The sequence below is a fragment of the Phasianus colchicus genome, chromosome Z (assembly GCF_987193195.1).
Source record: "Phasianus colchicus chromosome Z, bPhaCol1.hap1.1, whole genome shotgun sequence".
Lineage (NCBI taxonomy): Eukaryota > Metazoa > Chordata > Aves > Galliformes > Phasianidae > Phasianus > Phasianus colchicus.
Genome location: NC_143476.1, coordinates 28077960 through 28104197, shown reverse-complemented (window position 1 = coordinate 28104197; position 26238 = coordinate 28077960). Strand labels below are relative to the sequence as shown.

The following is a 26238-nucleotide window of genomic DNA, read 5'->3' as shown; positions in this document are numbered from 1 at the left end:
AAGATCATTATCAAGGCATCTTGAAGAAAAAATATATATTAGGCTCTTTAAGTGAATTGTTTAGTCTTGACTATATCTTGACCTCTAGTTAACTATCCCCTTGATTCCAGATCAGAACTCATACTTGCTTTTCAGCTAACTTTTTCCATTAAAGAAATGTAGGTTATTTAGCATTTAGGAGGCATGTGCTACCACACACTGGCAGTAGAAGATAGCAAAGACATCTGTAGAAAGCTATAATGCTACAAGTGCAACAAAATTTCATGACAGAGTGGCATTTTTAAGAATACATATCCACAATACTTTTGCACTGCTACCAGAGAAGAAAATAAAATAAATGAGTATTATCAAAGGAAATTCCTTCTTCCCAAAGATCTCTTAAACCATGTTCTTACACTGCAGGCTGACGTTCCAAATTACAGAGCAGCTAAAAGTCCTGGAGTTGGCAGCCTATGAAAGAAACATCCTGGATAGTTTGTGGTGCATCGTGTAGTTTGTAATGTCTATAACTCTATAGATGGCAGCTGGTATATGCCACAGAAATGCCATATGGGTATCATTCAAGATTATTCACAGAGAACTTCAGTATGTTCTCCTATCTCTTCTGTGAAGACACTGATCAAGAACACTATTCAAAAAGATTATGGAGCCAACAGTTTCAGAAGTTGAGAGGAGGTATCACAGTAAAATGCATTAATGCAGTAGGAAATAATGCCTCACTTTGGAAGTAGACTAGGTTATAGATTAGGCATAAAGGAAAGACAATTATCTCCTTTGCAATGCAGGAAGGAGTTCCTCCTTCCTATCATCTTAAAGAACTACTTTTAAAATATTACTTGAAATTTACTAGAGGAGAAAGCACTTGGCCTTTGGTTTCATGATTAGGAGGACAAATACTCAGAAATATCTTACAAGAGAATGCCACATACTGTAATTTCTTATGTAATTATAGAACTCAAATAAGTTGTACATCTAGTCAAGAAGTGGTTCAAATGATATACATTACCTGCTTATCACAAGACATAGATCACAGAATTACAGAATTGTAGAGGTTGAAAGGGACTTCTAGAGGTCAAGTCCAGCCCCCCTGCAAAGCAGGCTTCCTACAGCAGGCTCCACAGGTAGGCGCCTAGACAGGTCTTGAATATCTCCAGAGAAGCAGTGTCCACAGCTTGTTCCTGAGTCTTTTTATTTTTCCTAAATGTATTGATCTTCTGCTTCAGAACAGTAACAAACTGAAAATTAAAGATAAGGTTTTATTTTTTTCCTTAAAGGAAGACCACATTTAAAGTTTCTAGAGAGAAAAAGAGGGAGGATCTACAAACTAAAGACAAAATGTTTTTTTTTTTTTTTTTTTTTTTTCCAGAGTTACAATAATAGTAAATTTCCTTTTCCTTATTTTATAGCACTTCACTACAAGATTCAAGCTGGAAATGTATATTTCCATCAAATTATTAAAGCTCAGCTATAGGTTATGTCATTTGACTGCCTAAAAGTGCATATAATGACAACTCTACTAGAACACCCTTCAGAACTGAGATGCATCTGAATCTATTTATATATATGAGTTCCATGGTGAAACTCAAGTATCGCCTCTACTAAACTGCAAGAAAAATACTTTTCTGGGCAAGCTAACAACAGCTGATCCCAACTGAAGATTCCCTTCTTTACTGCAATACTGAAAAACAGCATAGAGGATGCTACAAAGACAAAGCATTCAATGAGAAAAGTGGTTAGTGTATGTATTCTGAGTAATAGAGTGACAGAAAAGGGAGGGAACATTTACTGAACCAACATTTTCTCCTTCATGAGGTCTTAGTAAGTGACATTACAACAACCTAACTCATTCTAATCTTTGGAGCTGAGCACTATTAAGAAACTTCAAGTTTGTTCAAAATAACAGAATCAAAAATCTATTGCTTTTAATGTATATGTCACAGAATGGCACTGAATGAATGATTTGATTTTTAATATCAAGGCAGACTAGAATCATTTTTTCAATTTTTTATATCACTAGGTACTCCAGGGATAAGTTGGTAATATGAAAAGAATCAAGGGGGCTGTATTCCTCATCACCTACTATATCTGCATAACCTGACATAACTCACATGCTCCCAGTAAAATGGTATGGTAAGAATCAAAATTGCAGTATAGTATACTATTCATATTTCAAATAATCCAGCTCTCTATTTGTACTATGATATAGCTCCCTATTGCTCCCACTTCTTGGAATGATTACAATTTTTATTACAGTTAGACCTTTGTACTGGTATGCAGTAATGACAATGCATATAAAAAGACTGAAAAAGTAGATTGATTGCACAAAGAGATTCAGATAACTTGAGAGACAGGGCACCTTTCTTGACCCTCTACTCACAGGGTCAAGGGAGGTGATTAGAGTTCTCTGTATATTATGGAACAGACAGTATTCTGCTCCAAATACAATAAACAGAAGGGAATGCTGCACTGCTGTACCACAGCAGTGGTTACCTTCAGAAACAATAAGAATCACAGTTTCAAAAACAATGGTTTCAATTAAGCCAAGTCTTCACACAATAGAGATACCTTATCCACATTTCTTGAAAAAGTGATGCTAGTATAATCTGAAAACAATACCTACACATTTCTTACTTAAAAATCTAGTCATTTTTTTCTATCTGACATAAAGTTGTAAAAATTTTAAAATGGTTAATCTGAGCAAAGTGCCTAGAATTTCCAAAAAACTCTTGATTCTAAACGCAGCATATCTTAAATTTTCTTCAATCAATAAAAATCCATACATATTCTTGATTAGAAGCCAGAAGCACCTTCTTCTGAACAGGTCTCATTTCACCACGTGGTTAGAACTTTTAACACACGTACAGTATAGCAACTCAATTTCCGTAGAAATTGGTGTACAATTTACACGAATACTTCAACATAAATTCAGTCAATGTATTTTCTTCTCATATTTGGTTTTAAGAGACCATGCGTAATGTTCAAGTAACTCTTTTTTCAACGGTCCTGTGCAAAAAAGACATTACCAAAATTATTAATAGGTAATATTTGAGGAATTAATGCTTTCATAAATAAAAATCCTAAGTGGCTAAGTATTGTGTATAATTTCTCATTTATAATACTGAATGCTTCTTAATTCCAAGTGATAAAAAATAGTCCAAATTCAAAATGTTAAAAAGCTTTGCCGTTATAAATCTGCATTTCTGTCGTTGCCTGTTACATGAATCACATTAGTTGCGTAAAACTTCACTTTGTTGTTCCAAAGGTAGAAAAGCAAAAAAGAGAAGACATTTGCAGATTGAGAAACTAGAAGGCGACAGAATCAAACCAAATAGCACATGGTAGCTGAAGGAAATCTTTAGGTATCACATAACTCAGTTACTGTTTCTGACCTTCATGGATAAGTTTCATTGGGATTAATCTTTCTTGTGGTCCCTCACTGGCAGAAAAACCAAATAGCAAAACACAAAAAGAAAGTTTGAGGTGAACATCATATTTTAAGAAGACTGACTGCTGCACCTGCTAGTGCTTGTAAATACTAATGTAAAGAAGGAAGTCAGGTAGATAAAATCTAACTCAGAAAAACTACATTCTACTCCTGTTTCAGCTCTGCACTCTGCAAGCATACCCACCAATGTTTACCAGGCAGCTGTATAAACACTAATGGTGGCATGGAGTAGTGAATGGCAGTGAGCAACTGGTGCAGGCCTGCCCACAGGGCAGCAGAACCATTTCATGCTAGTCTTTATCAACAAAACTACAATGAAAATGGTAGACTGCACAAAGCAGACTCATCGAACTTGAGCAGTCATACAGAGGGAATGAAAGGACTGTGTTTACACAGGCATATCCCTGAACATAAAGATCCATTATGCTTAATGGCAAGGGTATGTATGAGAAATAATAGGAAATATTCTGTTCAGATCTTTTGTTTCACAATATTTTAAGTAATCTTAAAATGTATTTTGAATGCTTCCTACCTGTATTAAATTCTTGCTTTATTCCTTACTCTGCAGTTTTTCATGAGTTTTTTTTTCCTTTTTTCTTTACAATTGTTCTTTATATGGAAAAGTTTTAGCACAGCACACCAGCATTACAGTTCCTATAACTGTTTTCTGAGGATTTCTGCCCAGGAATAAACAAAGACAAGAGGAAGTTTAAAAGAACTGTACATAAGTCTGACCGTCAGCCCCTATTCTTTGGCCAATACTTTCTCATCTGTACTTCAAATGAAGAACAAAGCCAACAAAGCCTGTACTTTTTGCATTGCTTTTATTACTTTTCTGAAAATAGAGGCTATGCAAAAAGCTGTATTAAAAATGACAGTAAGGTTGTAACTCCAGCCCACAAAAGCCAAGAAATATGAAGTTAGTCTGACATTCAATCCTTAAATCATGCAATCATGCTTCTTTTTTAAAAAGCAACAATGCAAGTTAATGACAAGTTGTCAGCCCTAACTTTGAATTGCCTGAAGTTTGTCATTTGGTGTTTGTGTCACAACCTTAATGTTATTTAAATGTAGTTTTTAGTATCTATTATTTAAAAAGGTCTACTTTACGACAGCATAAAGCTTTGAAGGAATAAACCTCAAAGTACACTGTAGTGCTGGTATGCCACTTCATTAGAAGTAGTGCATAAAACATATGCTGTTGACAAATCTAATTCATTAAAGGTAAGGTAGATGCACTTTAAAACAACTGGATGGCATCATTATCTACAGTTCTTTTTATAAATTATTCTTCTTTTCCCTTTTGAGTGAACTTGTCAGTGTTGCTTTTTCAGACTGGGAATGTTTTTAACTTAAAATTTGATAGTTTCAGCATGTTTGGACAAGTTAAATAAGTAGCATATTTGCTAAAATTGAAACTATAAGCAGAAACACTCAAGTTGATTATTTCACCTATATTAACTAATGAGAAATAAAATTAAGCAACAATATATAAAGAGGTTCGATGTTATCAAACAAAATTTAAAAATGAAGAGAGGAGGAAATTACAAAGTAGAGCAGAATAACGTTCTGGCAGTCTTTTGCATTGCCATTCAGATGACTCAAATTTGATATTGAATCAAATTCTGCAAGAGAGAAGAGATCAGGCATATCACTGAGCTGACAGCTAGCTAGCTGACACAGTTTTAAAAGGAAGAATTGATAAACACATTACCCAGACTTTTAGGTAAAGACCAATCCTGGTATAAAAACAAAGGCTATAGAAGGGTTTATAAATAAACTTAAACTCAGATTGAAGAGCAGTAAACTCCTTGAAAAACTTTCCAGCAGGTAATTAATTCAAAACAGCTTAAACTCCATTTTTGAATATTAGTGCCTATGAAACATGGCCATTTTTCTATTCAACCCTGAAGGAATGAAGTTCCTCCATCACTAGTGGTCTTTTGAACCCAAATCACAGTGTGGAAGCTTCAATGAATTGATTTTAAAAAAGAAGGTAAAAAAGAAAGCTCTTGAATACTAACTATATTATTTGTTAGGGTTAAATTTCAGTAATCACATAGTCAGCAAAATTCTAAACTATACTGTAGAGAGGGAAACTAGAAAAAAAAATCAGATTCTTTTGTAAATAACTTTTCCTTTAATTCCTTCAAGTGTTCTAATAATATACACTCAATATTTATAGAAAATTTCATATGGAATATATAATTATCAGTATGTCAATATTGAACAAACATTTTAATGATTTGGATGGATTAATTCTATATTGTCTCTTTCAAAGACAAGCTCACAATAAGACTTATCCTGAAATTTAAGTGGTGTATATTTTGCTTGGAAAAATTTTTTCATTAGTAACTTAAACATAAAAAAATCTCTAAACACAGCTTATTTAGGCCTATTTTATGCCTTTGTGGATTGCAGTAAATCGGTTTCTTCAAGTAACTCTAAAATTTCAAACTAAAAATTAATGGATTAATTAATGACATTCTAAACAGCATCTGCCATTTACCTTTGAAGATTTTTGTTTCTCCTTCTATCATACTGACCTTACCCTCCTCTGAATGGAATGGCCATCAATTTTCCCCCAACAAAGCACAGGAAGTGTTTGCTGCACTAAGTGGTTATCTGCTCTCCAGAAGACATGTCTCAAAGGCTACTTATCCCCAGAATTAGTGAACTAAAATAAAAATAATTCCACTTACAACATTCTCATTACTGAAAAGATCCATATTCTGTTGACTGTTGTTACCAGCATGTCTTAGTGTAAAGCCACTTTTTAGCTTCTGTAGAAGGAGGCTTCTGTTTACCTCTTAACACCAGGGAAGCAGGTCTTTGCATATTTAAGCTCCATTTTAATCTGGCAGTACAACTGCTTAACAAATCTTTGAGGATACTGTTGGGAGTGGGGCAGCAGGAAAAGAACACAAGCAGCAGCAGGGGTAACAGCTTTATAGAGTTTATGCTTATACACAAGAGCTCATAATGCATTCCCTGAGGAATCTTTCATGCTCTCCACAGATTCCTGAAAAGATACTCTGTCCCCAGTCAGTGAATTCAGCATTGGTACTTCAACCCTTAATGATCTTTATGAGCAATCATGTTGCAAGAGATGCTGCTAACCTCAGTGCTCTTCTGTCAATACCAGTGCTGCAGCTAGGAGAAACCACTAACAGCAAATATCTTCTGCAATAATAAATATTGCTTCACTGGGTAAGTGGAAGAAAAGAGGGAGTGACCTTATCTACACCACTGCTTCAAAGGAAATCTTTCATTCTGTGTATGAGAGGCTGTCAAAGTGCTTCCTCTGCAAAAGGTCTAGCTGCCTTTTCTGCAATCCTTAGATTATTTTTAGGAAGTTATTTGGAGGACCTCTCAATTCTCAAAAGCTCTTGTGACTACAGATCACAAAAAGATGTTGTTGACTCCTTAGCTGAAGATATGTCTCATTCACAGCAAAGAGTGTTATCTCTGGATGGTAGAGTGACTTACATATCTCAGTTTTGGGTACACCAAAGACAAGAAGAATCAGACAGTAATTTTCTGAATAATAACTTGCCAATTCACTTCCAAGTCCACAAGTGTGATGGGAAACAATAATTAAGCAAAATTTCTTATCCATCCAAATAATTCTTCACAAGACTCTGAGAAAAATAAAAACATTAGATGTTTAGCTCATTTGGCTGAACTGACTGTCAAACCCTTAAAGCCTATCTGAACAGAAACCTCCCATCATATGGCAATATGTTCTTACATTAATATGACCTATTTTTTTGTATTACTCAGACAGTTGATTGTGGATTGATTTTTGGCAAGTACTGTCTCCTTAAGATTATTATTTCTGATAAAAACCACCAATGAACCCATTAAGTTACTACTGTACTACTACTAGCCGTTAAGAGACACTAAAAATACACCAGTATCGTAAGGCAAACTTCCCTTTGGCAGTGACTTTTATTTCTTTCAGACATATGTAAGAAATACAGTGCTTATCAGTAAGATCTCTTCATGACAGCACTCTCAAATTAGCTTATACAACAACTAAGCAGAGAAAAGCAATTTCTAGAATACTTTCTAAACCACTCCAGAAAACAAACAAAAAGCAAACCCATCCTGGTTCCAAATGTATGTCCGACATTTGCATTTCACAACTGTATGACACCTTCCAGCTACATTCTGGTACAGTATATAGCTACAGTTGTAACATACTGCATGGTATTTTAATGCTAGCCTTGCTCTCACTGTACCTTCATTATCTTCCCTATTATTCTCCTCTAACTTCTTTTTTATCATTTTTCTTTTCGTTCACAAGCATTTACCTCTTTTGTCTGCCCTCTGTACCAACCTCTAGAAAGCAAACAGCAAAGTTACTAAGTATATATTCAAGGAGTTGTAATGCCCTTGAGCCAAGGATCATAATTATCTACACTGTGAGGCACTAATCTTGTTGTTGCATGCTTTGCAACAACTTGACAAGAAATAAAACTGTTTTGTTCTGCTTTTATTACAGAGAGGAAATCATTTATTTAACATTCTGAGTATATAGTCCGCTATTTAAAAACATACAATTACTATGAAAAATTTATAATTACAACTATCACTACACACTCAACATTCTGACATGTTTCTTAGGGAAGAATAATAAACAAAAGACAAAAAAAAAAAAAAAAAAAAGTACCTTAAAACACACACAAATCAACAACGGTGACCTGATTGGGATTATGTGGATTAACAAAAACAAAAAACAAAACAAAAAAAAAGGGTAAAAAGGGTAAAAAGATTAAAAAAGATATCAGAATAGGTAACAGAATAAATATCATAAAAAATAACAGAATAGATCTCCCACATGGGAGGTCAGTGGGGGGAAATGGGTTGCTGAAGTATTCCAAGAAGGCACAGCAGATTTAGGTCAGGGCAGGAGATCAGTAACATGATTAAGAAACAAGCAGCTGCAGACAAGCTCATGACAAGAAACTCAAACTTTGTAGGAAAGAATTAGATTAAAAAACAAACAAACAAACAAAAACAAAACAAAACATCCTGCTCTATTTTGAAAAGAAACAAAAAAATCTACAACAAGTCATGAATGATCGAAGTTCACCGATGAAGTGCATTTTAATAACTCCTTAGTGAGTGAACTAATACATGTATCTAGCATATATAGTTTGGCATCATTTACAGAAGAGTTACTGAACAAGTTGTGAAACTGTACTGTGTACATTTGTCTCTCAACAACGCACATCAACATAACATAAACTGGTAGAATAGTAGACGAATGCCAGGACATAAGGCTGAGCTTATAGAAACCCAAAAACTCCAAACAAACAAACAAACAAACAAATAAATAAATAAAAGTAAGCAAAATAGTTAGATAAGAGAAATAGAATCGATTCCTCCTAAAAAGGGCATATAAGATGATTTTGAACATAAACACAAAGTCGTAATAATTGAGAGTTTACACAGTCGGTACAGCTTGAAGAAAAGCACCCATCTTCACAATGCACGTTCTGCCATTCCTGGATTCATCAGCACATGAAAGAAACCAGAAGTACGTTCACAGAAGAACTACTAACAAACTATTCTAGCTTCTGTGGATTTATATTATGTTATTACTTTTAATTCTAGTAATGATTTACTGCTATAGAAGAAAGTTTAAATTTTTTCCTTCACTGTCATGACAAAGCCAGAGTCGGTGCTTAACACTGAGAACAGCCTTAAAAAATGGGTTTAGAACAGGACACAAAGTTAGATTTTTCTCCACAAGAAGGCAGTGTGGAGACACTTTATACTGTTTTTGTTTTTATGTCTGAGTTTTCAGTGTAGCTTCGGGTTGTTTTCCCAAAGCTGTCATTACTGTTTGACCGAAATTTGCAATTTAATTTTCTTTTTTAAGCGTATATACATGTGTACACAAGCAGAGAGTGACAACTGTATAAAAGTTAGTAGAAAAAAAAAAACTTAAAAAGAGGACAGAAAAACCAGCTCTAACAAATCTTTTTTCACACTGTGCAGTTAATCAGCACTAAATCTCTCTGTATGATGGAAGATATTGCATCGTAAGGTTCTGGTACAAGAGGAAGTAGGAGTGGCCTCTGAGGACTCAGCAGTGCCCCATAGGAAAGTATCTCCAGTTGCTCCAACAAGGACCCGCTGCTGCAATAGTCAAGCCACAAGAGAAGTTGGATGCACTTTGGGAGAGCAAATGTAAGACAGGGAAACACTGCTGCACGACAATAGCTGGGAGAGAGGGGTGAGGAATAGGAGAGAAGCAGCCATGCAGGCACCTGAGTCAGTGCAGGAGGAGGGCAGGAGGTTCTTCAGGCACGGAACAGAAGCTCCCTGCAGCCAAGGAAAGGCCCGTGGAGGAGCAGGCTGTCCCTGCAGTGCATGGGCACCACACAGAGCAGATCTCCCTGTGCAGCCATGGAGGAGCCCGTGGTGCAGCAGTGGATGGGGCAGCGAGCTCCTGAAGGGGCAAAAAAAGTCCATAAACAAGTGGCAGAGATGAAGAGTTAAGGATTGACCACAGTCCCCATTCCTGATCCTCTGTGCCACTCAGCAGAAGATAGCAAAGAACAGATGAGGGGGAGGTTACTTTTCATTCTCACTGTTGTGTCTGTTGGTAATAAATTACATTATTCTCCCTACACTGGTTAGTTTTGCCTGTGACAGTAATTGGTGAAGGATCTCCCTATACTTATCTCAATCCACAAGCTCTATTTTCATTGTATTTTCTCCCCAACCTTTCTGAGGAGACTCGGAGGGACCTGTGAGGAACAATGTCTCTCTAGTAAACAAAACTAAGAAAGAAGCAAACAGAAAGAAGTCTGGTAGAGATGCACAATGGAAACAATGAAAGTGAATTCTTTTTGTGAAAGAGTAAATGAATACATATAAGGATTTTTATTTTTATTTTTTTTAAGTGGAATATCATCTGTGTAGCCCTAAAAATAATAAAAAAGTGTGAAAAAATATCTAAAACCCACAGACCAAGAGACTAAATATAGTTTATAATACTGAGCAATTACACAATATATTTGACCAATACCAAAAAAGAACAAAGAAACGGAGGGGTACTGAAGCATGCTTCCATTAAACAGTCTGCCCCTTAGATTTATGAGAACTAATCTTAACTCTTGCAAATAAAAACAAAATGTAAGAAATATTTAACTACAGTGATCAGATCACAGCAAGAATATGAAAGAAGAAAATAATTCAGACTTGTTACCAAACATAGAGAAAGAGCGTAAGTGAAACCCAAACCTATCACCAAAAGGCAGGTAAAAAACATAGTCTTCATGTCTTAAAGTTATACTTCAGTAACAATATATTTTAAAGTGAACATGAAATGCTTGACTTCTCATTTCTTTTGACTCCATATACTTTCCATATCAGACTCAAGAAAAAAAAAAATCAATTTCCAAAGATAACAGTTATTACATAAGCAGGTAGCTTCCTTACACTGTTGTACATTGAAGGCTTCTCTAGTCTGTTAAGAGCCCTGTGGCATAGCCTTACAGTTACCAGTGCTTAATAACTGTTAATAGTAACTCAACAGTTAACTTTAAAGTAATTGAAGAGTGATGAGTAAATAAACCCAGAATTAATTATTCTGAGACGGTTTTATCTTTTTCCTCTCTTGTTTTCTAATTGGGGAAATTTTTGAGTAACAAACAAATATTATTTAGAGACTACAGATTAAGCATAGTTTAAACTTTAAATTATGTTTTGAAAAACAAACACGTCTGGGACTTCCTGCATTTCCTGCATTGATTATGAGAATCAATACAAGTTCCTGTAGAGTGCTGACAACTCACTAGGGAAGATGTAAAGGTGAAACAGGTACATAATAGAGAATACAACTAATTTCCACTGTCAATCAAATAATGCAAACAATAAAAAAAAGCTATTTGATTCTGAATATTCAAGTAGATGTTAGAAGATTTTTCAGTGCCAACAATGAACACCAATGACAGAGGTAGATGATGATTGCTTCTTCATTGTGGGGTACAAAAATATAGTTCCAGTGTTACAGAAACTAGATAGTAAAAAACTTCATTAAGTAGTAAGAGCAGCAACCTAAATCTGTTTTCACTGGGTCTTCAAAAGTGGTCACATCTTTTGCATAATGTTACCCTGCTGTTATAATAGTAATGAGTCTACAGACAGGATGAATGTTTTTCCTTCACACAATTATTCAATGCATGGCTGCATGTCTTATGTGTAGTATGAAATCAAAACATAGCTTGGAATCCAAAATAAATTCCTCACCATCATTTTCATTAAGTCAGAGGGGTACCAGAATATTTTATAAGCAGCAGCACAAGATTCATGTAAATTTAATTTTCCATTTTGATTGTTGGCAAGCTCAGACAGGTTTAGAACCAGTTGTCCAATGTGCAGCCAAATTTTAGATGTCTAAAGCCCAGTGGTTGCTTTTTGTTTCTGAAGTGTTTGTTTGCTTTCCTCCTAGAACACTTATAAAGCAGTGATGAGTTGCTTCTTCTTCTAGCCTGCTGTATACAGCACTTCAGAAAGTTTTGCCTTACCTATCTCAGTTTACACAACTTCAGAAAAGAACAGTTGTCTCAGTGTGCAGTGAACTGTCCACTACTGCCTCCGAACTTTATGGAAGGGAAGAGATCAGATTCAGTTTTCTAAGGAAAGAAACTCAAATAATCTTTTTTTTCTTTGTGAACAAGGATGCATCCCTCCAACTTCTCAACTGCGAGTGTAAGAAAGAAAGCGTTCTACAAAGCCTATTTTATACATTATGAAGAACTGAACTATTTCTCATGTACAACCCATTCTGTGCCTGAGGTGACGCAAGGAACTAAGAGTCATGAATCACATGTTTGACAAACAACTGCCATCCTGGTATTTCTAAGTTCAAAATCGAGTGCTCGATGTACAAACAGAATGCTAAACTACTTTAGGAAGCTTCGTAGTTTAAAAAAAAAAAAACAAAAGTCAGTAAATTCGATAAGGGTGAGAGTTTGCCCCAACTTGTGCTCCAGCACCCAGTGCCAGTGGAACAGAGACTTGGGAGATCCTGAGGCTCAGGGCAGGGCACAGAGCACCTGCACCCCTGGAGCATTTCCACTGCTTCTACACCGCGGTCTGCTCGGCTTCTGTCAGTGCCTCCGGCAAGACCGGCTCCCACTCCTGCGAGCAACGAGAGCAGTGATTTTCAGCGTCAGAAGGCACGGCCGAGCCTCTGAGGCGGCGCCAGCGTGACTCCCAGCACAGCCCTCCCGCCCCGCCTTCCCGGCCCCTCGCCTCAGCGCAGGGGAGACTCGTCGCCACAACGCTACAACGCCACCGCCACCTCCTCTTCCTCCTCCTCCTCCACCTCCTCCTCTTCCCTCTCCCGCCCGCCCCGGCCCCGCCGCAGCCGCCCGAGGAGCCGGGAAGTGCGCAATGCCGTGGGCCTCGCCCGCCCCGCCGCCAGGAGAGGAGGCCTCGGGGCGCCTCCCGCTCCGCACCGCGTCTGGCCGGGGGAGGGGAAGGGCAGCCCCGCCGGGGTCACTTACCCGCCGCCCGGGCTCCCCGCTCGACTCCGCAGCGGCAACCCCAGCGACCGCGAAGCGTCAGTGACAACGGGCCGGAACGGCCGCACCGCCACATCCGGGGGCGGGGCGGGGGAAGGCGGGAAGGCGGCGGGGAGCGGTGTGCCGTGTGCCCGGCGTGAGGCGGGATGGCGCTCGCCGGGCCCGCGGTCCGCGTGCGTGAGGGCGGGCGGCGAGCGGCCCCCCCCGTGGGGAGGACGACGACGACGACGACGACGACGACGAGGAGGAGGGGAAGAAGAAGAAGAAGAAGAAGAGAGCTTCTCCGGGATCGCTCCGTGGCGGGGCTTCGGTGCCCGGCCTTGAGCGCTCGGCCTGCGGCGGTCCCCGGCGGGTCCTGCGGCAGCGCGCCAGCTGCCGGCGTGTCGGTGGGTAAGGCGGCTCCTCGCGGCGTGCCTCCCGCGTCCGCGGAGCGCCGGTGGGGGCACGGATACGATCGTCGTAGCGTGTGCTCTGTGTCTCAGCTGCTCGGTCTGTTTGCTTCTTAACAGGCGGCGAGTGGCGGCCAGGAACGGAGAATCCAGTTCACTGGATTTAGGAAGAAAGAGAAAAGAGCGCTGCGTGAGATGTTACTCAAGCTGGACTGTGTTTTTGTTAATAACAAGGTATTGTTTATAGAAGCACGTGATGGTTAAGGCAGAAAGGGAAAGCAAGCTATAAAGTAAAACACGGTGTAGTAATGTGCAGTTATGTATTAATAACAACAACAACAACAACAAAGGTAAATGTTTCCATTGATAAAGCTGTTTTTGTGATTGCTTTGTTTTGTTTTTAACTAGAAATACAGGAATTGCACACATCTTATAGCAAAAAAGCTTTGCAAGAGTGAAAAGTTCCTAGCTGCCTGTGCTGCTGGTAAGTACGTTTGCTAAAATTTCAAGGAATCAAAACTAGAAAGGAACAATTAAACTCGGTTTTCATTTCATGAATTGCGAGTCACTTTAGTGGGGGCAGACTCTTTGCAGTAGTGTACAGCTGTAAAATAAGGGACGTTCTGTACTAAGATAAGGAAGAACTTCTTAACTGTCGGAGTATGGGAGTGCTGGAGCAGGCTGCCCAGAGAGGTTGTGGAATCTCCTTCTCTGGAGATACTCCAGAATCAGGACCTGGGGGTCTTGACATATGAAAAGCTTAACATGAGCCAGCAGTGTGCTCTTGCAGCTCAGAAAGCAAATGCTATCCTGAATGCTATCAGAAAAGGGGTGGCCAGCAGGGACAGGGAGGTGATTGTCCCTCTCTACTCTGCTCTTGTGAGGCCCCATCTGGAGTACTGTGTCCAGGTCTGGAGCCCCCAGTCCTAGAAAAACAGAGAGCTGTTGGAGAGTGTCCAGAGGAGGGCCACAAAGATGATCAGGGGACTGGAGTACCTCCCCTATGAAGATAGGCTGAGGGAGCTGGGCTTGTTCAGCCCAGGAGAAAAGAAGGCTGCAGGGTGACCTCATTGCAACCTTTCAGTACCTAAAGGGAGCCTATAAACAGGAGGGGAGTCAACTCTTGGAAAGGGTAGATAACTGCAGGACAAGGGGAAATGGTTTTAAGTTGAGGGAGGGACGATTTAGGTTTAATGTCAGGGGGAAGTTCTTTACAGAGAGAGTGGTGAGGTGCTGAAACAGGCTGCCCAGAGAGGTTGTGGATGCCTCGTCCCTAGAGGTGTTCAAGGCCAGATTGGATGGGGCCCTGGGCAACCTGGTCTAGTATTAAATGAGGAGCTTGGTGGCCCTGCCTGTGGCAGGGGGGTTGGAGCTTGATGATCCTTGAGGTCCCGGTTCCAACCATTCTGTGATTCTGTGACTCTAGACCCGTCTGTGTACCTACCTGTGTGACCAGCTGTAGGGAATCTGCTTTAGCAAGGAGGTTGGGATCAATCTTTAGAGGTCCCATCCAGCCCTTACGATTCTGTGATCCATCGAATTACAGAAAACACCTTTTCCTTTTTTCTGTTACTCTTGTTTAAGCTTAGGTTTACCTTTTTACTTTATTCCAAAGTGATATCCCAGTGTCTTTTTTTTTTTTTTTTTTTAATTGATCCTCACTTGTGCCTAGATAAAAGTCTTCCTATGTATTAGTTACATCATGAAGTCTTATCCAAACATTATAAGTGCTTAAAAACAGCTTCTCTATTCACAAAGAAGTGAAATTGCTTCTGACTGGTTTTTGGTAATATCAGGCAAGGTAGTCACTGGTAGGCCAATAGTCATATACAAAAAGAAGAGTTGAACCCTCTCTGGCTATGTAGAACTCCTCAGAAAGCAGCCTGGATCCAAGAGATGCTTTGCCTTCAGTGGCTGGCCCTTATTTGAGCCCAGAGTGTCTGCACCCTGTGTCCACCCTTCTGGTCAGACAGGGAGCACAGGTACAAACATGTTGCCTTTACTCCCTGGAGCAATCACATCCCTTCACCGGCTGTTAAATCATCAGTTTAAGTCGTGACTTAATACTTTCCCTACAACAGCTCACTTGAAGGGAGTGTGGAGAAAGAGTTGTAACAGATGAGTAGATTTTTTATACCAAACTCAGTGCAATGTTCATTGTATTGTTGAAAGATCACTGTCACAAAGTTTCTGCTTACACAGCCACAGAGAACTACAGATTCTTGCTGCTGCCATTTTACTGACACAAGTCTCTTCTCATTCTTCTTGCTCTTTTTTTACCTAGGTTCTGATGCTAAAATGCTATGGTCAAGCAACTAAAAGTGCATTTAAAATGATAATTATTTAAGATTTGTTTTAAAATATGTTTCCTGGAAGAATTTTGTGATAAATTTAGAGAATTTTATGGAGTTGAAATATTTCACGGTCCTGATTTATTGACTGTTTAAATGTTATCTTTACTTTTTCCATATTGTATTATAACAAATTGATAAAGCAGTTATTGGGCAGGATTCACTTGAATTGAGGAGATTATAGATAGAAGTATCTAAATGTGGATTTGTGTATAAGGATACCTGAAAAATGAATGATTTTATGTTTACACTTATATACTATATTTGCAAGCATTCTTAGTCATCTACTGCTGCTCAAATTTAGGAATACATAGATTATTACTTGTAGCAGTCCAAAATTCTGATCAAACTGATATCAGAGAGTAGATGATAGACCAATATTTTCATGAGAGAAAGAATGTTAAAACATGGATAAATTTCTGGTATAGCATTTCATTTTAACTCTTAAAACTACACATTTTAGATGTCAAATCCATCTATTTCTAGTTTTGGAGATTTAAACAAATGGACACAGCTACCTACTTGCTAATGCAAAACTTTTATATTTCTATCTTTACAAACTTTCTCAAGTACCTTTTAGTACATCTTAATCTGGGAGAGGCACCAGTTTTGCATAATGATTATTCTTACCTTTGATAACAGAATGTGTTCATTCCTACTGTGATTTTTTTCCTGTGACCGCATTTAAACCTGTCTCAGTGAGTGTAAATACTGACAAGGATGCCAGTCCTCATGAAGTCCCCAGCAGAACAAATTTTTGACATAGAATTTTCAAAATGAAAGAGATTTTTAATATCCAGGTTGTGCATAGCGTACCTGTTGCAATCAGAAGTCTGCTGGTACCTATGCTAGGCTATATAGAAGTACCATTTGTGCATCCGCACTGAGACGTTTTGCCAGTCAACCCTGCTGCTCTGTGAAACCAACTAAGTTCACACAATTCAAGTCAATTTCTCTTTCAGTACCTTCTGTAGGTACAGGTTACTTAACCACAGCTCTTGACCTGAGCCCTTAAGAATAGAGAGACAGAGAGAAAAAGGGGAAGATCGTTATGTGCAGTATCAGAAGCATACATGCAGAAGATAAAACAAGAGAGGTGGAGGAGGTGGAGCCAAAGGAGGAGAGGAAAAGATTGAAAGAAAAAGACAAATGTGTAAAACTGTGTCCTGCTAGTATTGGCATTCGCTATACTTGTGGTGTTAGTAAAACAGCTTGCGTGTTAAAAACATCATCTTTATTTACTTATTTTTAATTGTCAGAGGCAAAATATTTCTTCAGTGTATTGAATTAATCCCTTAGCAAAAAAAAAAAAAAGGGATCCCAAATGCGCTTCGACGACATTGTTACATATCAAAGAAGTGCACCAAATGCACCTCAGATCTGCCTAGGTAAGTCTGTAAATTTTCAACTTCTATGAAAAACAAAGGGTTGAGCTAAATTCTTTGTAAGAACAAAATCTGGGAAGTTGAAATCTTCCCTTTGCAGACAGACGTGTAGTTCATCTGGGAAGGGTAAAAAGGTACTTGATCATTAAAAGAAAACAAAATGATCGTTTTCAGTGGTATTGTGAAATTTCTGAATTTAAAGCGTAAAGATGAGAACTCTTGTAATAGGAAGAAGTTCTTCAAATGGTACTTGTAATTCCAGTTTTTTTTTGCAGAAGAGAAGTTTAAGTTAATTTTATAGTAGATCTTCAGTTGATTGCCATTTGTCTGCGCTAAAAAATCTTTTGTGGTTGACAGTTCATTTGCTTTTTAGGAAAGTGGATACTAACTAAGGAGTACATAATTAATAGTGCCGAAAGTGGCAGATGGCTTGATGAAACAACATACGAATGGGGATATAAAATTGAAAAAGACACCCATTATTCACCTCAAATGCAATCTGCACCTAAAAGATGGCGCAAAGAGCTGCAAGACTCTGGTGCTCCAGGGGCCTTCCACAGATGGAAAGTTATCCTCGCTGTTGAGGAAGGTTATGAACAAGTGGCACCTATTAGAAGGTAGGAGAATTTGTTTTAAAGTTTAATATGAACAATAGAACCATGTGGTTGAGCAGGTCTTCTTCCGTTCCCATTAATCTGGTCCATAACAACCTCTGGCTCTTCAAACTCTCAAGTCATTTTCATCAATATACTTCCATACAATTTATGAAAAAAAATAAATCTTTAGTTCTTTGGTATCACTGCTTTTCTAGGTTTCTTTTAGTATAGTGGTAAATATAATAGGCATTATTTTGTTTTAGTATCTTAAGTAAACTGCTTACAGAGACATTCCTCATGGGATGAGGTAAATAAGTTTTCACTTTTTCAGAGCACTGCTTTATTTTTTTTACATATTGCGTTCAAATGGTAGTCAGAACAACTTACACTATCTCAATTGGTTGGAAGACCTTGGCTAGCTTTGAGCTACATCATAAGGATCTGATCTGCTGTTATCTTGTTTTATGTGTTTGACATGTATGCAAAAGCCATTTGTAGTTTTGAAGACCTAACTTTTACTGAAATGTTTCTGATATAGTGTAAATGCAGATAGTTCAGAAGGGAATGGATAAAAATATGAAGGAAATAGAAAATAAATGATGTGTGAGAAATTTGGGACTTTTTTTTTCCATGTTCTCTCTACATCAGCAAGACAGGTTGAAAAGAGGGTCTCTTTTTAATACTGCTTGCCAGACACCAACAATTGGGATCCTTTTATTCTGTCGGAATACACAAAAAGATAGACATTTTTTGCCTTTAGCACATATTACCTTGTAATAAAGGCCACCATAGCTTTGAGGAAAAAGTGATATTTCTATAATAGGAGAGCTGCTTCTGAAAGTAATGCCTCCTATTTTATTATATTGGCCCACAACATCAGGCAGATATTGATGGTACAGCAGTAGAGGTTGAACCTGTCCATCACTATCCTCTTACATGTTGCTGCCATGTGACAGATGGTAGCAGAGAAGCAATCTGACAGAATGGTATCTGACATGGAAGTACATAAGAAGCAAAGGTGAATTCTTCCATGAGTGAAAAATGGCGCCCATTGACATTAATCAATGCTTGCTGAATGTTTAAGGAGACCAACAAACAGTGAATTTGAGCACCGTGAGGAACTGCGTGCTGGAATTTCAGCAGTGGAAACATGAAACATGAAAGGCAAGCCACATTCTAGATGGCCATGCACAGCTGTCACACTATGAAATGAAAAGTATCTCAATCAGTTCATCCAGACAAATTGTTAGATTACAACCAGGGAAGTGTGTACAGAACTGAACATCAGCTTCAATGCATTGGAAGTTATGGTGGCAGCATTGAATCATCACAAAGTTTGTGCCACACATGTTCAAACAGCAAGAGAAAGAACACGTATGCGAGTTGGTCAGGACTTACTGAGCTAATACAAGAAGGTTTCCCAGGTCACATCATTACCTGTGACAAGATGTAGTGACCACTATGAGATGGAGTAAAAACTGCAGTCCATGGAGTGGCAACATGTGAATTCTCCATCAAAGAAAATGTTCAAGATGTAGCCCTCAGCAAGTATAATATGTGTATTGTCTTTTGGGATAAAAGAGGGGTGATCCTTCTGGATTTCTTGGAACCTGGACAAACCATTAGCTCTGATCGCTACATCATGACGCGGAGTAAGCTGTAGGCTGAAACGTTCAGAATCAGACCAAAGAAGAATATCTTTCTCTTGAAACACAATAATGCCAGGTCCCATACAAGTTTGAAGGCCATGGAATACACTGCCAATCTAGATTGTCCTGCTGTACCAAATGTATAGTCCAGAATTTGATGTCTTATGACTTCCATCTGTTCAGATCAATGAAAGATGGACTGTATAGGCAATGTTTTCCTAGCAACAGTGCTGTCATTAGCAGCTTTGAATCAGTGGATCGCCTCTACTGATAGATTTTTGCAAGTGTGGCATGCAGACTCTTGTTCGTTGCTGGCGAAAATGCATAGCTAATACTAGTGACTATGTGAAAAAGAGTGTTTTGTAGATGAGAATTTGCTCTATCGAATAGTACTGTTGTGCTCTTTGTATCTCTGTTGTAGTTTCCATGGTGGCAACAGTTTACAGGGTGGTTTGGCCCAGTTCCATGACTAATGGGGTGAGGGGATCCATGGACCCACAGCTTGGGAAAGGGAAAAAAAGAGAGTGGTTAGTTAGGGGAATGGGCCTAAAACAAAACAGCAGCAACAATCTGAGGAGGAAAGTTAATGTATTAAATATGATATTGGAATGCAAGATAACACAATATAATACAATACAACACAATTGAAGTTAATAAATAAAATGAATGTCTAAAAGAAACCAAAGGCCCTACTGTAATGCTGAAGGTGAGCACACACACTGCTGGGATGAACTGAAAAGGAAGAAGAGAGCCTTGTGATCTGCAAAGTTTTTATCTTTCCCTCAGAACGGAAATGCAAAGTACCTGGAAATATCGGCAGTCCGTGGAACTGAAGCATTAACTCTTTAACTCACAGTGCACTACATGATGTTATGATGTGGAATACCAATAAAAAATTATAAAACCCTGACACATGGAAATAAATAGGAGGCATTGCTTTTGGAACAGCCTGTGAAGTTGGCAAACAACATCGTGAAGATAGCATGCTATAATCTGGAAAGGCAGCATTCCATTTTTGGTACTTAGCTGGTAGCACAACTCTTAAATGAAAGATCAAATATCATCATAATGCAATAACTTACAAATGCTGTCATCTAAGAATTTGACTTTTTTAATGCACAAATGAAGCTTTATGTCAGATACGTAAGATGCTTACACTGATTTTAATTAATAGTATTAAATTGTCAAGAGAGGTATCTTGTTAAGTGTTTTCCTTCTGTTTCTCATGGCTATTAAGCAGTTTTTTAACTTCCTGATGAAAGTTGGGAAATGTCATATAACTACATTCTCATATTTATAGTTTATGAAAATTAATGTGACTTTAAGCACTATGAATAAAATGCAGTAAATAACGTCTTTCCAAATCTGTTTGTTTAGAGTTCTAGAAGCTGGAAAGGCAACTATGTGTTCATCTCAGAATGTCGAGAGTGATATCACTCATGTATTCGTCCTTAATAAATTTTTTTCTGTGCAAAAAGAAAAATGCTTCTCTGAAGCTCAATGCTACCCTTTGCAATATATAGGAGATTACCTTTTGGAGGTAAGTAAATTGAAAAACGTACCTAAAATCGCTTGCATCATTACATTTTATGTCAGGTTTACTGACTCTATGATGCAGCGTTAATAATAATGGGGGATATGATATGTTTTGAAATTTGATAAAAAGTAATCAACTGTCAAGTACTAAGACAACTCATCCTAGAGTAGAGAAAGTTTAGGGAAGGTTTCGTCAATGTGTATAGGTGCCAGAAGAGAGAAGTACAGGGAGAACAGAGCCAGAAGAGAACAGAGCTCACAAGAGACAGTGAGCATAAAGTGGCACAGTAAAGGTTTCCTCTGACCATGAGGCAGCACTTCTGCTGTGTGAGTGGTGCTGAACTGGCACAGGCTGCCTGCAAAGGTTGTAGAATCTCTTCCTTGGAGATTCTCAATTGCCGCCTCTACATAGTTCTTGGCAGCATGATTCAAGAGGCTTTGAACCAGGTGGATCCAGAGCTACCCTCAAGCTCGACACCAAAGAGGCATGCTTTATTTCTGCTCCCTCTGTGTTCCTTCTTCACTCCCATTGTGTGGTGAGTGAATTGGACTTCAGGGTGAAGTTCAAATATGAAAATATGAAGTTGAAATATAGTTGACCATCAGATAAATGGTTCAAAAAGTTATTCATAAAACACCAATAAAAATCCTACTTTTTATTTATATTCTCCTCATTTTGGTAATGATTTAAAACATGTAGTATTTATGTCTGTCTGTCTATGTCATAGGATGGTTAAGCTTGGGAAAGACCTCTTAAGGTGATCAGCTCTGTCTATTAACCAATCACCATCATGCTCACTAAACTATGACCCTAAGAGCCACATCTACATGTTTTTTTCTGTGGAGGTGTAAGCATTTTTTCTGGGTTTGATGTTCACTGTTAAATAAGGTTTTAATGGCTTTATGCTTCAGTATCAATTATTTTGTTAACTACCTTCAGTTATTCTACCTTTCAATTTATAACATTACAGTCTATAGTAAAACAGTAAGATTGATACTCTTAACCCAAAATAAATTAGCTTGCGGTCCTTCATGGCTTGGGAAGAGGTGGTGCTTGCCATATAAATTTTCTAACAGAACTGTATGTTGGTCAGAGGAGATTCACTCAAAACTACTTCAGCACTAGGAATCTTACAGAAGTTGTTTACCTACATTATCTTTTCAATCAAGACAGAGTGTTGCTACAGGAATTATGCTTCCTAAAATAGTTTTGTTATCTGCTATCTGAACATACTTTTAATTCTCCCTTAATGCAGAAGGATCAATTCATATTTGAGGACAGTTACTATTAACTCTACTAGAGCATGGGACTGCAGTCCCATCAACTGATATGCTAAGGCAAGAAGGCCTAGATAAAAATGGAGGTACCTCATTTGAAGGTAAAAGCCATACTGAAAGTCATCTTGCCAGAGAGTTTTTTTCGAAATGACAAAGCCAAGTGAAATATCCAATACAACATAAGATTGTTCAGAATGTGATGTTTATCATTCAGCTTCTAATGAAATCAGAATAAGTTAAATTCACAGTGGTGAAAAAGTAAAACAGAAAAACCAGCCTAATTCTGTCTTTCATTGTTCTTCCTGAACTATGAGAGGAAATGACACTGCTCAGTGATTATTCTCACTTGCCCAGTACTCACTCTTTCTTTTCTATTCCCCCTTTGAAACTGAAAGAAGCATCTCATAATTCATAGTCCTTTGTTTACTGTGACCAATATTACCCTCTTTTACAGACTATTTTGATGTGAAATTCTTTGTGGGCTGAGACCATGACCTTGATCCTCATTCTTTACTGTATTCATTCTTCTTTCCATTCTGGACTGCTGGTCTATTTTGTATTTTTTTTTCCTTCTTAAATCCAGGATTTATTCCTTAACTGAGGCATGCACAATTCAGACTGATGAAAGTAGGAGTGGTGCCAACATTGTTCAACTTTATAATGAATGAGTAGAAATCTAGTGATAGCTACAGAAAGGCTAGATTTTAGATTTTAAAGGTGCCTGGTCTGCAAAGGATCAATTTGCCATTGCTTGACATTACTGAGGGACCACTCAATTACTGGTTTTGAACAATGTTCTGGCAGAAGTTGATGGATTCATTCTGTTTGGAAGGTGGATGTGAAGGAGGGTGTTTAAAATTCACCAAATGAAAAAGTAACTGATTCTTTAGCTTCTATGGTTATGTATAGCTATGTCCTTCTCCAGAGCCATGTAGAAAGAGAGAAGAAAATAAAGAGAGGTTTAGCTCCCTAAGTTCTACTGTAAACTGTAGCGTTCAGTTTGGTGAAATCTTTATGTATTTTGGGTATTAGATTTCTGGTATGAATATCTGTCCTTTGACACATTCCAATTTGGACAAATCACCAGTATTTAAGCTTAAAAATCAGGAAATTCTCAAGTCAACTGAAAGTTACATTGTGGGAATATATTTTCTATATCACCAACTTTGGCACAAAATAGTTGGCTTGTGAACTAGTTTCGGGCTTACACAATAGGTAGATTTCCAGTATATCTTAAGTACAGACAGAAAGCCTTGACGTTTTGAGGAAAACGCTATCTTGAAAGGAACTTAGGAAAAGGCCAAATATCAGCAAAGGTGTGTACAAGCAAAACAGAAAACCAATCTTTCTTTTTCACAGAAGTGCATTGAATGTTCTATGAAATTGTGTGCTTTCACAGTTCACAATTCCCACTTCTGTTTTTTCTGGCCCTTCATTTAGGTCATGTTTATAATGCCATGAGAGGTGTCATGTACTTGCGTCTCTCAGGAAATAGAGTTTACCAACCAGGAGAGAGTCACATGCACTATGCAGAATTTCGTAACATTTTGTCTTAGAAATACTCAAAGGACTGAAAAAAAATCCTATAGATTTGTAGTTCCTCAGAGTGGGGGATGATTTTAAGGAACTGCTAAAGAGAAAATGTTGCCCTTGCGAACAGGTAGATGCTAAACCTGTGTTTGTTGTTAGGCAGCATCTACTTCCGAAATTGCTTTGCATTCTTCAGATCAAAGCATATATTTTGCTCTTCCCTTTTTAATGATGAATAAAGCTGTTGGAAAGGGCAAAAAATGGGTAAAAGAATCCTGGTGTTTACGTGCTGATTAAAACACTTCAACATGGGAGCTCAGTCTAGTGTCATACTCTCTTATTAAACTTGTTTGGAGAAATTACTCTGTATGACAGCTCTCGGCTAAGATAGCTCTCTGCTAAGAAAGACATTTGATGTAGGAAGTGTGTGTCCAGTATTTATGCTTATCTCACCTTTTAGTGATCATAGTGAGAATAATTTCTTTCTTGCTGTGAGCCCTGAATCCATCTGAAGTGCAATAATAGTGTCCCATCTTAACACATCCATTAATTTACAGATCTCTTTTTTTCCTAGATCTCAATAAACTTGAGACCAGTTTCTATTTAAATGCATCTTAAGAATTCAGAAAACTGCCATGATACTTTGTCTCTTAAAAGGACAAGAGTCAAACATAGGCACAACATTTGTTCAGATGTCTTAGGCTTTAACAAAATAGAGTTATGAACATGCTCTTTTTTTCATTTCTAGAAATACTTGGCATATATTTTATTAGGACTTAACTTAAAATGTTCCAGCTTTGTAAATCTGTAGTCCTGCTTTTTTGCTGCTAATCCTATGAGAATTACTCTCTTCATATACACACAAATGTACGTCCTATCCTTTAGCACTCAAAAATCAGATGTTAAATTGCGTGAAGCAGCGTGATATTTTTTTTTTTCAAGTAGAACTGTATATAGTCATAGGCATTCGGATGATTTCTATTTTTTTAAAACTATGCTTTGTTTTGTCTCTGTATTTCAGTATCTATATCAACCTTGTAACTCTAGTGCTAAAATACCCTGTGGGATTATCTTCAATCCTTTAACGTGTTGCTTCTACTGATTCAAGATATTAAAGCGTGTGCATGATTTTAGAGCACTATCCTTGTATTTAAATACAGACTTTAAAATGCTTTGTTCGCTGCACTATGGAATTTATAACGCTTTGCCAAGATGGTACTATAAGTTATCTAAATACAAGTATTTTTAGAAATGTGTTGAAAACAACATGCATAAAGTTTCACAGGAAGTAAAGACTAGTTAATTTGTCAGAGTAGTTCACTTATCCTTGGTTCATCAAAACTGTTTAAAGCAGTTTTCCAGTACTTCACACACCAGTTACTGTCACAAACACACTTGACTTAAAGAAGACTAATTTCTTGCCAATTACTAGGACTGCTCTGAAAGTAGTGCCTCCTAATTTATTAAGTTGACCCAAAACATCAGAGATAGATTTGGTGGTATGGCAGTATCCCATTACTTTGTTGTTGTGTGACAGATGGGAACAGAGCAGCAGTCTGACGAAATGGTGTCAGACATAGAAAAGCAGATGAAGCAAAGGGTGACGTTGAATTCTTTCATGTGTAAAATATGGCACCAGCTTGCACTGATGCTTGCGGAACATTGATGGACTTCAAACAGTGAATGTGAGCACAGTGAGGTGTGAACACAATGGTGTGTTTCAGCAGTGGTGACAGTAGGTCATCTCCACTGGTGCAGATTGTTATGAGCACAGCAGGCAGGTTCTTGTTCATCACTGGTGAAAATGCATAGCTAATGGTTGTGTCTGTTGAAAAATAGTGTTTTGTAGTTGAGAATTTTATCAAATAGTCTTCTTGTGCTCTTTGCATCTGTTGTAGTTTCCATGGAAGTTAAGAGGAAGCATTACTTTCAGAGCAACCTCCACAATAGAGTAAAATAATGAGAGCCAGCACCTTTACCTCACTCATCCCTTCTTCTCACACTGAGCTTTGTTCTTGAATCTTCTGCCTCTTCTCTAGAGGTGTGGGTGGTTAGGAAGCATGGATTGTGTTTAGACTGTAATGTTTTGTTTCTCTTGTGCTTTCCTCTTCATGCCTCTAAGGACCCTCCCATGAGATGCAGTCCTTCACAAGCTGCTCCAGTATGGGTACCCCATAGGCTGCAGTTCCTGATAGGAGATTTCATGGGCTCTTCGATGGGCTGCACTTGGAGATTTGAATTCTGTGATTCTATCTGCACCACACAGTGCCCATAGGCTGTGGGTGGATAGCCTGCTTCACCATGGGCTTTTCTTGGGCTGTAGCGAGCTTCTGCTTCATGCCTGGAGCACCTCCTCCCCTCTTTCTGCACTGACCTTGATCCTTGTAGGGTTTCTTCTCTCTTGTTTCTCACCCCATTTCTCTTAGCTGACATTTCACATTAGTTTTCCACTTTTTAAAATACATTATCACTGAGGACTCAGCCTGGTAGCAGCAGGTCCCTATTGGAGCAGCTGGAGTTGGCTCTGATCT

General features: G+C 38.2%; 2 protein-coding genes across 10 annotated transcripts in view; one reads left to right on the top strand and one right to left on the bottom strand.

Annotated features, from left to right (window-relative positions):
* Positions 1–13065, bottom strand: part of KIAA0825 (KIAA0825 ortholog) — a 235229-nt gene extending 222164 nt beyond the window's left edge. For 2 of the 4 annotated variants that reach the window (XM_090132124.1, XM_090132127.1), the window contains exon 1: positions 12976–13048. The gene's annotated coding sequence lies outside the window, so the exon portion shown is untranslated. Of the gene's footprint in view, positions 1–12975 lie in introns of all 4 variants that reach the window. The other 2 variants (XM_090132126.1, XM_090132121.1) reach the window with 2 other exon arrangements.
* The window catches only part of SLF1 (SMC5/6 complex localization factor 1), a 63569-nt gene that overhangs the window by 4118 nt on the left and 33213 nt on the right, over positions 1–26238 (top strand). For 2 of the 6 annotated variants that reach the window (XM_090132130.1, XM_031605282.2), the window contains exons 1-5: positions 8139–13379; positions 13503–13616; positions 13791–13866; positions 17492–17735; positions 20741–20903. In XM_090132130.1, the coding sequence (XP_089988256.1) occupies positions 13140–13379; positions 13503–13616; positions 13791–13866; positions 17492–17735; positions 20741–20903 (837 nt within the window). In that variant the 5' untranslated portion in view covers positions 8139–13139. Of the gene's footprint in view, positions 1–8138; positions 13380–13502; positions 13617–13790; positions 13867–16992; positions 17122–17475; positions 17736–20740; positions 20904–26238 lie in introns of those variants that run through there. The other 4 variants (XM_031605281.2, XM_031605283.2, XM_090132132.1 and 1 more) reach the window with 4 other exon arrangements.